Genomic DNA, 12,744 nt, shown 5'->3' with positions numbered 1-12,744 from the left:
TTCTGGTCATTCATCCTGGAAGACCAAGGTGGAAATATGACTTCTTACACCTACACTGGTTGTCAAACCCCAGCCATCTCCCATGGTCTCTGTTCCTTCTATCTCTGATGCTGACCCAAGGGTTACAGAAGGAGATCTATTTCCAGAAAGTCAGTAGACAATGATTTAAAATACGCTTCCATTGATTTTTCAATTTACTGAGTCACAAAATTTTGGAGCTGAGAGGGATTTCAGATGTTATCAATTTCAAACTTTCCATGTTACAGATTAAAAACAACTAAGTCCTAGAAAAGATAAGTGACTTTCTCAAGGCCACACAGCTAGTTAGTTTAAAAAACAAAAAATGGGGCCAATAACCAATTACTGACTCTGAGTACATGCTCTGAGCCTTAGCTGCTTAGTGTTTCCTGCAGACCAGCAACATCAGCATCACTGAGAGCTTGTTAGAAATAAAGAATCTTGGGTCCCCTTCCCGGACTCACTGAATCAGAATCTGCATGATCACAAGATCCCCAGGTAATTTGTATGCACATTGAGAATCACTGGGCTAGACAGTAACGTGTCTTTCCCCAGAAAGCATGAGTATTGGAGACAAGTAGACATGGGTCCACCTTTTCTAAATCTCCTAGAAGCCTCATTTTTAATCTAAAAATAATAGCATTATCTACCTTGCAGGGTTTTCATGATATGAGCATAACATAGATATAGGCATATACATTTCATGATATATACATAGACAATATATGCAAACTGTCTGGCATGTAGTATCTAATACAGTATATAGTAGTTAATATTATTTCCAATCTCATGCTTACCATTAATACTGTGCTCAACCAAAAGGAAAGCCACGAGTGACTATGCATCCATGAAGGAATCACCTTTCTTTCTTCCTTTGTTCTATTTGTTAAATATCATTTTAACTTTTATATGTGATTAAGATTTCTATGATATTTCATATTTATAGCTTCAAGATGACAGAACTAATCCCCAAGCCAAGTCATGACCGAAAGAATACAACGGTCCTCTAGTATCTTGACTCTGGATCCTATAAACCTGGCTGTTAGGAGCCAGAGAATATCTGCTGCCTCTGCTGCCATGATTTTCTCCGAGACTCAACTGCCAAGGGATGAACCCACAGATTTGGCAACAGTTGAACACATTTAAAAGATGATCTCTCGTCAGTAAGATGTCACATCTGTCAGCATCAGGGAAAACAGTTTGAAGAGAAACAGAGAAATAGAAAAAAAATAGAACCAAACCTGAACCAAAATTTTGGAAAAATATAGAATAATAAACTGTACCAAATTATATTTTTGGAGGAGACATCTTAGAGGGAATATGGTAATAACATCAATTAGAAAACTGTGTTTCCCTAACGCAGTGGCTCTTAATCCTAGCAGTGCATTAGAAACAACTAGGAGGCTTTAAAAAAAATTGAATGCACATTTCTGAGGGAGGCACCCAGGCTTCAGTGCTTTTTAAAAGATTCCCAGTTGATTTTAATGTGCAGCCAGGGTTGAGAACAACTGCCCTACAGCAACAGAAACCTGGTCTTATTTAACATGGTCAATCCACTGAGAGTTACCGGTTGCTATTTGATACACAGTTCCCCAAACTTTAAGTACTGGATTTAACTTCAGTGTGTACCTCTTCTAGGTCTTTTCACCATTCTTCCAGGACTTACACCATAAGGAAAGGAGCCCCTGGACCAACATCCTCTAAGATGTTTATATGGACCAGTGGCCGGACCTCTTCATCTTACAGACACGATGAGAAAAGGTAAATCACTGGGACTCTGGAGGCTTTTCAGAATCATTTAACCTGAATACCCAGAGAGTATGCCAAAGAGAAAGCGTTAGGCAACTGAGCTTTATATTTTGAAAGTGTTAATGTGGGATGGGCTCTACATTGAGGGAATGGGGTTTTAGACACTTTGACCGTCCTCCTCCTTGCATTCTCCATGCTCACTCCTACCACGTAGCTTTACAAAGGCTGTTCCCTGTCAGAAATGCCCTTTACACATGCACATATACACACACTGGTCACTTAGCTAACTCCACCTCTGACTTCAGATATCCATCCAATCAGAACCTCCCACTATCCTCTTGATCAGCACAGAATTTGTGTTTTACTCTCCCCTGAATTTTCACCTCCTGGCACATAGTAAGTGCTCAATAAATACTGAACTGAAATAATGAAAATTGCATTTCAAGGCAGTGGACATATGGCAGGGAAGGAAAGCAAAAACTAAGAGAGAATGAAAAAAGGATAGACAAGTCCATGGAGCTCTCAAACTCCTTGGAAGAATAGCCTGGGGTCGGGGAGGAATGGGGGAATAAGAAAAAAAATTAAAGGGCAAAAGCAGTGATAATGAAAGACAAAATGACAATTATGCAGCTCAACCCAGCCCTCCAACTTGGGAGTAAATACATTCATAAAATTTTCTGGCCATTTTTAATATTTGGTTTCTCTTTCTTTTTTTCTTCTGCATCTCTCTCTTTCTTATTGACCTGGTACTATTATTTGGTTTTGATGAAGCTAAATTTTAAACACAACTGCCTATACCAACATATTGCAGCTTAGGCAAGGCTCACCTGCCTGCAGAATCTGACAGAAATCAGGATTGATAAATGCGGGCACAAGAAGAAGGATCTGAGGGAGGTTTACCTGAGTGTAAATTTTATAGCTGGTACTTCTATTTTTCCTTTTAAAAATCTGTATTTCCCTACAGATAAAATCCTTTAAAAATTCTGAAGGCAAAATTGTTCTTCACAATAATTACATGTTACAGCAAAAATCTGGAAGCAACTTATTCACAATAGAAAATCTGTTAAATCATGGAATGTAATGTATCACTTAGCAGTTAAAAATGTTTTGGCATAATATTAACTGACAAATCAAGTTGGAAAAGTGCATACATACTATAATTGCAGCCACAAAAAAATATATACATAGGAAAAGGAGTGGAAGGAAAAGTATGCATTTTCCAAATGCTTTGTAATATATAATCTTAACTATGGAAAAAATAATGATATGATGTTTAAGTAAAATAGGTTTTCACATGCTTTTTCTCAATGCTTAATCAAGTTATTTTTCATTTGCTTTCAAGCAACTAAGTTGAATCATCTTTCAGCAAGAGCTTTACTATAAGACTGAAATTTTGTGTCATTTTTAAATTCCATATTTTGTATGAAATTTCCTCATTTCTTTAAAAAAAAAAAAAGGTCACTACCATTGATGGTGCAGAAAGGCAGAGATTTTGTTGCCCTACAGGAATAGTGTGACTATCAATGGCCAGTCCTCCTTAGATTTTGAAGGTTTCATCAGAGCAGGTGAAGCATGATGTATTTGTTTCAACTTCTATTTATTCTCAATGAGTAATTTAATTAAATACATTTTTCTATATATATAAATTTTTTACAAACAAAAGGATTAACATTTAAGAAGCAGTTACTCTGCACTGCATGTTTTCATAAACCGTTCTCTTCTAACTTGTAAGATAAGGATTATCATGCCCATTTTACAGTTGGGAAAGCTGAAGCTTAGAGAGTTTAAGTAACTTCCAAGCGTGCAACAACTAGCCAGTGATTGAATCAAGATTTAAACCCAAGGTTGTACTCTCTCCCCCACACCCCATGGCTTACATAGGCTCTTGTCAAACATGAGGTATTCGGAGGAGCAGTGAACAACCAAGCCCACAGGGGGAAACTATGATAAAACAGAGTTGAAAATTGTATATCACAGGAGATAATAAATATGTGAATATGATATATTGGCAATATTTGTGGCATTAAAAGGAGCAAATAATTAGCTTCATATCCTATACCAGTAAGATTCTATAAAACTCTTAATTACTACTTTCATGTTTTCAGTAACTATGATTTCAGTAACTATGGGGTTTAAAATAATTAAAATATTGACTCTAAGTAAATCATTTTCAGCAAGTTTTATTTATGGGATGGGGATGCCAAGGCTTATGAAATCAATCTGCATGACTTTGGCCTACAAAGTCAAAGACAAATGGAAAAACAGGCAAAGAATACAGCAATAGAATCTGACACTAAGCCAGTATCCTTAGTTTGATGTTGGTTCATTTGCCTGTACCTCTTTCTTAACCACATCTCTGTCTTCACCGCCTAATTCACAGACTCTTGTGGAACAAGACTCAGATTTTAAAACTGACTTTAAACAGCAGCTATTGCTCTGCTTAATACTCTTGGTGGCAGTAATCATGGTGATAAGGAAAGTAATGACGGTTGATAATAAATCTAGATAATTAAGGTCCTCAAGTTAATTATTTGCAAATAAATTAACTAGGTTGTCTGGAAGCACTGCCCAGAACTGCTGGTAACTGTTCCACCCTCAGTTTCTTATTCTGCAAACCTGGCCTCTGTGTGTTCAGCTTCTCCAACTGTGTTTCCCCGGCAATCCCAGAGGCCAGGCAGCCAAAAACCCTTGGCTCCACTCCACACTGCCTTATTCTGAGACCAGAGACAAACTTGTCAGGATATCGGCTTCCCTAGGATTCCTCAAGAGATGCAACATCAAGAAATAAGCTTACAGACAGGCAGAGAGACCAAGTGGAAGTAAAAGTCCACTGAAAATTCTGAAACCTAATTTTTATGGTTCAAGGGAAGTTGAAGCCAACTTTACATTTTTTTCATTATTTTAATTCAAAGCCAGTCCTTTTTCTGATCATCTGCTATATGCAAAACACTGGTTTCTATCCTTATCCTCCATTCCACATGCCCAGCAATGTGAAGGAATATTTTTTCTTCCCTGAACAAATTTCTTTGTTAGGTGAGCCGACGTTAATCTCTAAATCGCAGGAGGCAAAATAAAACAAGAGCAGCAATAACTAATTTAAAAATTAAAGAAGAGAGAGGTTATTAGCCAAGGACATTACCACTGACTGTTTATCAAATATTCTTTGGATTGTTTATATTAAATATTGAATTGGTATAAAGGAACATTTATCACATGTTACCATACAGAGAATGATGATATAATAAACATCTGAGTACCCTTCATTAAGCTTAAAAACTAACACAATCAGAATTTTTGAAGCCCTTGAGGGTGCTTCCCTAAGAGCATCCCCCTCCTTATCCCTGCCCCCACCCAGAGATAACCACCCTCCTGTTTATCACTCCCTTGCTTTTCTTCATGAGTTTGTCACATCTGAATGCTTAAACAATACATTGTTTACTTCTAAATGTTTGGAGACTTTAAATAAATGGAATCATACCATATGAATTGTTCTGCAACTCGCTGTTTTCACCAAACATGGTCCCATGATTTATCAGTGCTGATGTGACTAGCTGTAGCTTATTTCGTCTGCTGTGTAGTATGCCATTATATGAATATACCACCATTTATTCATCCAGTCTACTTCTCATAGAGATTGGCATTATTTCCAGTTCTTTTTGTACTGACAATGCTGCTATAAAACTTTTTGTTCATGTCTCCTGTACATATGTACAAACATTTCTTAGGTTTTACACCTAACTTGGGAATTGTTGATTCACAACTATGCACAGCTCCCACTTCACCAGGCAATGCCATTGCTTTCCAAAGCAGCTATAGATATGATTCCATTGCCCTAGAGTTTTAGGGGTTTTAATTTTCATCAATCCAGAGGGTATTGTGCTTTCAATTCCCATTTTTCAGATTAGTAATAAGATTGAGTCTACATCCCTAGTCCTTTTCTGTAAAGTGCCTGTTCTAACATGTGGCCCATTTTTAATTGGATTTTTGTCTTTTTCTTATTGACTTGTAGGAATTCTTTATAAAAGTCTGTTTTCTTTCATTTAAAAAATTTAATAGAATATAGAAAGGTAACCATTGAGAATGGTTGAAAACAAAATGAGAGAACTGGAAGATAAAGTGAAAGAAATATCTCAAAATCCAGAGGAAAATTTCAAAGAGATGGAAATCTTAAGAGGAAGGATCAGAAAGTTACATGTGAATGATAAGAGTTCCAGGAGCGGGGAAAGAGATGGAGGAGAGAAATAACAATGAGACTTCCTTTTCTGACAGTATAGTAGACCAAATACACCAACCCTCCTGCAGCAACAATTTAAAATGCTATATAAACTATTAAAAACTTTTATAAAAGTCTCTATTAACCCTTTGTCTATTGTGTGCAAACAGCTTCTCCCAGTTTACTTGTATTTTCACTTTCTTTATGATGTCTTTTCATAAACATGGTCTTAATTTTAATGTGTTCTCAGCAATTTTTCAACATTTTGAAATCCTTTCCTATCCCAAGTTCAAAAGGGTATGCTCTGATACAGTTAATATTTTGTAGGTTTGCCTTTCACAATTAAGTCATTAAGTCATAATCATCTGAAGTTTACTTTTGTGTGTGGTGTGAACTAGGCATCTATTTTTTTCTGTACAGATAACCAATTGTCCAGCACCTTTTGTTGGAGAGTTTGTCCTTTCCTCAATGATCTAAAAGTACACATGTATCATATATTAGGTTTCCACATACGCATGGATATGTTTCTGGATCTCTACTCTGTCCCACTGGTGAATTTTGTCTACCTCAGACAAACACCACCCCTGAGCTTACAAACATTAGCATTATAACGCATCGTGATATCTGGTATAAAAGTTGCCCACCTTGTTCTTTTGTAATCAGGATTGTATTTGCTATCCTTAGATGTTCGCACTCCCATACCTATTTTAGAATCAGCTTGTCCAGTCATGCCTACCCCACTTCCCAAAAAAGCTCTTGTGATTTTTATTGGAATTTTATGAAAGCTATTAATTAATTTGTGGTAAATTTGCATCTTTATGTCACCGAGTCTTTTTCTGAATATGATCCTCCGAATGATTTGTATAATCTAGGTAGAACTTACCTATAAATAATCAGAGCCTGGTATTTCCATTATGAGGATATTTTAAATTGATGATTCAATTTTTAATGATTTAGAACTATTTAGATTTTCTAGCTATTTCAAGGCAGTTTCAATAAGCCATACATTTGTAAGAATTTGCTATATATTTAAGTAAATCATATATCAAAGTTTTTAAATGTCTTGCTATAAAGTTGTTTCTAATATCCTCTATTATCTTTCTAATCTAACTGTATCTGTACTTACAGTTTTTAAATTCCTGATATTTATTTGAGTCTTCTCTAGTTTTTCTTATCAGTCTCATCAGAGGTTTGTCTATTTCATTAGTCTTTTCAAAAAACTAATCTTTGATTTCACTGATTCTTTAATACAGTGCATCTTTTATTCCATTTATTTCTACTCATGGATATTATTTCCTTCCTTACACTTTCTTTTAATATATTCTATTAATCTTTTCATAACTCCTTACGCTGGATGCCTAGCACATTAATTTTCAGGCTTTCTTCTTAACTAATATAAACATTTAAGATTATTTAGTTCTATCTAATAGAACTAATAGAAGGTGAGGATGTACATACATCTCAAAAACACAGAAGACTTTGGTGGGTGGAAGGCAGAACAGTGGCTGTTTTAATCCATGCCACTCTCAGCTCTGCCATATGAGATAATGAGTTGAATGCTCCTGGGGCAAAGATACATAGCAACTCTGCCTGTTTCAACTCAGCTGGCATTCAGCAATCCATTGCCCCACAGATTCACTTTGTAGGATCTAAGAGAAGGCACTTTTCCTTGAAGTCTGGAAACTAGAGCTCTCAGTGCCAGAAAAGCTTGAAATTTTCCTAGAAGGAATACTAAATGTATTAGTGGTAGAGTACAATGGGCGCTGATAGGAAGAGAGAAGCCAGGAGTCTGTTCTAGCCATGGTTCTCTAATTTACTTGGTTTCACTTGGCCATTGAGCCTCCCTACACTGGCGGCCTCGGTGTAGGGAGGCTCAATATTGAAGGCTTTTCTAGCCCACATAAAGGAACATACTTTGTGAGCCTAATAAATGCAAGAGACTGAACATACAAAGATGAATGCGGTCTGGCTCTAACTCTTGAGCCACTCAATATTCACTGGGCCAGAGAGGCATAAATATAAATATTTAGTATGTTAAGTATTACGGTTACTATGGTTAGGTTTCTGAAGGGCCTCCCCAAGTTATGACAGATATACATAATTCTTTATTCACACCTTCCCTCCTCTTTCCTGCACCTGTCAGTGCCCCTCACCTCTCTGAATGCTTTGGGACCCTTTGTAGATCTGTCTTCTTGCCCTTTCCAAGTTCTAGTACCCTCGCTGAGTTTTGTTTCTCTGACTACCTAGGGAGTCTCATTAAAACCCACAGTGTTCATAGTTACTTCTGGACGCAAATGATGCCCATATCTAAATTTTCATCTCCTCTACCACTGCTTTTTTTTCAACCCCTATTTAACACCTGAAATGCTGAGAGAGTTTCAGAATCAGTCTCTTAGCCTCCAGGAATAAACCATTCCAAACAGCCAACCACACTAACGTGAGTGATCTTTCTAAAGTACAAAGCTAATTATATCACTTTCTTGCTTAAATTCTTTTAGTGGCTCCTCTAACTTCAGAAGACCTACAACACCCTTTATCTCTGACCCCTGCCTATCTAACCAGCTCATTACCTGCCATCCCCCACTCACTGCATCCTGGAATCCAACCACTCTCAGCTACCCTATTCCCCTTATCAATTGTTTGCTCATTGGAGATTTAATTCAGTCTATTACTGAATCCTTCAACCATCACCACTTAAACTGTTATGGCCACCTTGGTTTAATTAAACATGAATTAAAACATTCATGTTCGGCTTCCCTGGTGGCGCAGTGGTTGAGAGTCCGCCTGCTGATGCAGGGGACACGGGTGCGTGCCCCAGTCTGGGAAGATCCCACATGCCGCGGAGCGGCTGGGCCCGTGAGCCATGGCCGCTGAGCCTGTGCGTCGGAGCCTGTGCTCTGCAACGGGAGAGGCCACAGCAGTGAGAGGCCCGCGTACCGCAAAAAAAACAAAACAAAACAAAACAAAAAATTCATGTTCATAAATCAAGTCCTAAGCCAAGTTATCCATCACCAATCTACTGAATGCCCAGTTCAAGGAATGTCCAATACAGTGATAGCCAATTTGCCTGAAGCCAAATTGCCAAATACTAATCCATTTGCCAGTTGATCTTTTTGGTGAATTTATCAAATTTAGTTACTTACCAAAAACTTTGTATAATCATTGTAACCCTCATAGTTCTGTGGGTTAGTAGGAACCAAAAAGACTGCAGGGGACCCAGATTTGGGGCCTTGAGACTCTCCTCCTCTGTCTCTCAGTCTCTGCAGCCATTGTCCCTCTATCTCTCTGCTCCTCTGTCTTTTCCTCCCTGTGCTCCAGACACCCTCTCTCTTCAGGGTCCCCTGTTCTCAGGTCTTCCTCCCCTTCCCCCAACCCAGCCATGCCCTACTGCTCTCTCTATTCTTTGTTTCCTCTCCTCTCTGCCCTTGGGTTTCCCCCGCTCTAGGATCAGCAGGCCAGGCTGCATTATACTGATTCTGCTCTTCAACTTTCCCCCAGCAGAAGGTCCCACCAATCTTGTCCAGATCCCTCCTGTTCCAATAACAGGACAAGAGCAAAGACAAACTGAACATTTTGTTATAAGGACAAAATAAAACTGTTCAAATAAAACTTAGAAGAAACTTCAAAAAGCTGTTAAAAATTCCCACCCAAAATCAATTACCGTAATCTTACGAATAGTTAAAAGAAACAAATTTTGGTTAATTGATAAAGTTGCCAAAACTATCAAAGTCATGAAATTTGCACAAGAATCTCAGTGATGCTCAAATGTTAGCAAAACAGCAAATAACTCTAAAAAGGACTTGAATAAAATCATTATAAATGAAAGCCTCCCATATGAAATGCTAAATTTTTGCTATATCTAGAAGAATATATTCATACACATATTCAAAAAATATATATCTATGAATATAAGAATTATTTATAAAGAGACTAAACCTCCCTCAGAAACTCACTTAGCTTTAAAAAAATATATATCTTAAAATACTGCTAAAAAGAACATATTCATAAGAAGAATATAATTCAATGTATTTTTAAAATATCATCTTAAAATATTCTTAAGAAAATACATTCATATTAATATACTATACTTAAAACAATGCTCCTTAAAATAAGTCTTTGTTAAATCTGTGATTAAGTGGGCAAATTATTCATCTGGCAAAGTGATCCTTCAATAAATTGGCAAATTGGCTAATCATGGTGCATTAGCCATTCAGTAACTGAACCATATTGACTTGCTTCCTTTCTGTACTCATTACAATAAGTCTCCTTACAATGCACTGTAATGATTGGTATCTCACCCAGCTCCCTCAGGACATGTCTTATTCACTTTGTATTCCCCAGAACTTGGCATAGTATGTTTCATCTTATGAAGACTTTAAAATGTTAATAAATGAATAAGCAAATGAATTAATAAATGACATTTACCCTGCCTTAACATGAATAGTTTTCTTCCTGCAGGCTAAATACCAAGGGAATCTGAATTTAAATGAGTGAAGCCCAAGGAAAAATTTTTTTCTTGCACATTTTACTCTTTATATCCATGTTTGTATATGTACAGCCTCATAAATAATTTGCTTATGAACCATAGGACTACTCTCAAACTTTAAGAAACTATCCAAATATGGAGTTTGAAATAAAATTGTATTGTGTTGACTATGGCTTGAGGTAAATATATAGCTTTATTGGACAATTAAAATTTTTTATACAAAATATTTTGTTATACTTGAATTTGCCTTGTAGGTTTATTAATAACTCACATTCTCCAAAAGGATTTGGGCACAATGCTCCCAGTCTTTATATGTAGAAAAGACTGCACATATGTACTATTTGTTATTGCCAACATGCATAAATGCTGATTTGTATCCACCATACTGATTCATGGTTCACCATGAACCATGAAGCCACAGCTGCTCCAACAGAGCTTAAACATACTGCCTCGCCAGTATACACCAAGGCTAGATCTGCTTCAGACTTATAAATCCAAATTCCTGCCCTATACCTACAGTTGAATATCCCCCATATTTGAAACTTATTTTGTAGTCATGCCCGAGTCATTATTCCTCCTGAGAGCTCTACTTCAAAGAACTATTCTAGCCTTCATTCCCTTATTTCTCCCCCTACCCCTTTTTAAGAAGATTCCACAGAGAATAGACACAAAGAGCCAAAGAGAGATAAACTGTCCATTCTGTTAGTAGTGGCAGAGTAACCCCCAAAGTACAAGGCTTCCTAGTATAAAGGATGATGTTTAGGCCTGAGGCCCAAAATATAGTATCGTGCTCATTCCCACCCCCCCCCACCCCCCACCAACCCCCCACCCACCCCCCTCCCCTGCCGGCTTTGAAGACAACTTGACATAGGAGGGGCACCTCACTAATCCACTTAGTCTCAGGCTATGGACACTCCCTTCCCCACCTGGGGCTTACTACCTAGAGATAGCAAGGCCAAGGCACACCATGCCTGAGCAAAGGCAAGTCCAAAAGGATGAGAAAAAAATTGTGCCACTCATAAACAGTGATCTTCAGTCTCACCCAAAATGTAGACAGTGTCTCTGACTGTCAGGCTCTGGCCTATCTCACCAGTCAGATTAGTCAATCCTCACCTGAGCTCAGGACACTATGTTTGTGGGGGAGAGAATCTATAAATGAACAATCAGCCTCTCCCTTCTTAGCCAGGGCAGCAAAAACACCCCCTTTGGAACCAGGAAGAATAGCAAAATAAGGACCCCTGCTTTAGCACCCTTTACTATTTCCCCAGTCGTCCAAGTTAAGTTCTTGGGCATAAATCTAAACTATATCCTTTTTCTCACTTCCTCATCATCCCCTATATTCTATGAGTCACCAAATCCTGAAGTTTTATCTCCTAGATATTTCTCCATACATCCTTTTCTCTCCATCTATCCTACCTCGATCCTAGATCCAGCCCTCATCATCCTTTGCCAACACTATAGTAACTATCCCCTAATTCTTCTTTCTGATTTAAGTCTGCCTCCATCGTTAATCTAATCTCCACCCTGAAGCCAGAGTGATCATTCTGAAACTCAGTTCTGATCATGTCACCCTCTGCCATCTTCCCATTAACTACAGGATAAAGGCCAAGTTCCTTAAATGACTTACAAAAACTCTTCATAACCTACTACCTCTCCAAACTCATCTGCCCCATTTCCCCTGTCCCACACTCATCCGAGTAATAATAAAATTTGTGTAGTTTCTGAAAGTCAGCATGTAGTTGCAAATCTCCATCCTTTGTTCATGTGATTCCTTCTGTCTGAAATGCCCTTGATTCCCTGTGTCATGTGGTTAACTTGGATTCAATCTTGAAGATTCTGTTTAAGGCATTTCTCCTCCAGGATGCCTTCCCTAACCTTAATCCTTGCTCCCTGCCCTGCTCCCTCAGGCTGGGAAAATTACTCCTCTTCTATACTCATGCTGTGAATGGCTCCCATCATTGAATTTACTACCCTACGTTGATATTTTTTTTTCATGTTGGTCTTCCTGTTGGGTAGGGGCCACATACAATAACTAGAGGTTACCAGCATTCAAAATAGGTTCGTAGACTTTAACTGAATCTTTAGTCCTCCAAATTATTCATTCATTCCTTAACTTATCCATTAATTCAATTAGCAATAAATTCATTATTGATGAATTTCATGAGTATGTCCCACCTCACTCATCCACTTTCATTTTGCTGAGTAATATCCTGATTTCCCAGATGTGTTTAGCCTGCGTGGAAACCAATCATTTTCCCTCTTCTCTACACATCCCAGA

General features: G+C 37.8%; 1 protein-coding gene across 1 annotated transcript in view; it reads left to right on the top strand.

The window, feature by feature from the left end:
• Window positions 1–12,744, top strand: part of KCNMB2 (potassium calcium-activated channel subfamily M regulatory beta subunit 2) — a 237,240-nt gene that overhangs the window by 204,682 nt on the left and 19,814 nt on the right. The window contains exon 2 of the mRNA XM_029214997.1: window positions 1,657–1,779. Coding sequence (XP_029070830.1) covers window positions 1,724–1,779 — 56 coding nt within the window. The 5' untranslated portion in view covers window positions 1,657–1,723. The remainder of the gene's footprint in view (window positions 1–1,656; window positions 1,780–12,744) is intronic.

The sequence above is a fragment of the Monodon monoceros genome, unplaced genomic scaffold (genome assembly GCF_005190385.1).
Source record: "Monodon monoceros isolate NGI ecotype Baffin Bay Population unplaced genomic scaffold, NGI_Narwhal_1 Super_Scaffold_11, whole genome shotgun sequence".
NCBI classification, from domain to species: Eukaryota; Metazoa; Chordata; class Mammalia; order Artiodactyla; family Monodontidae; genus Monodon; species Monodon monoceros.
This window is presented reverse-complemented; position numbering and strand designations above follow the sequence as displayed.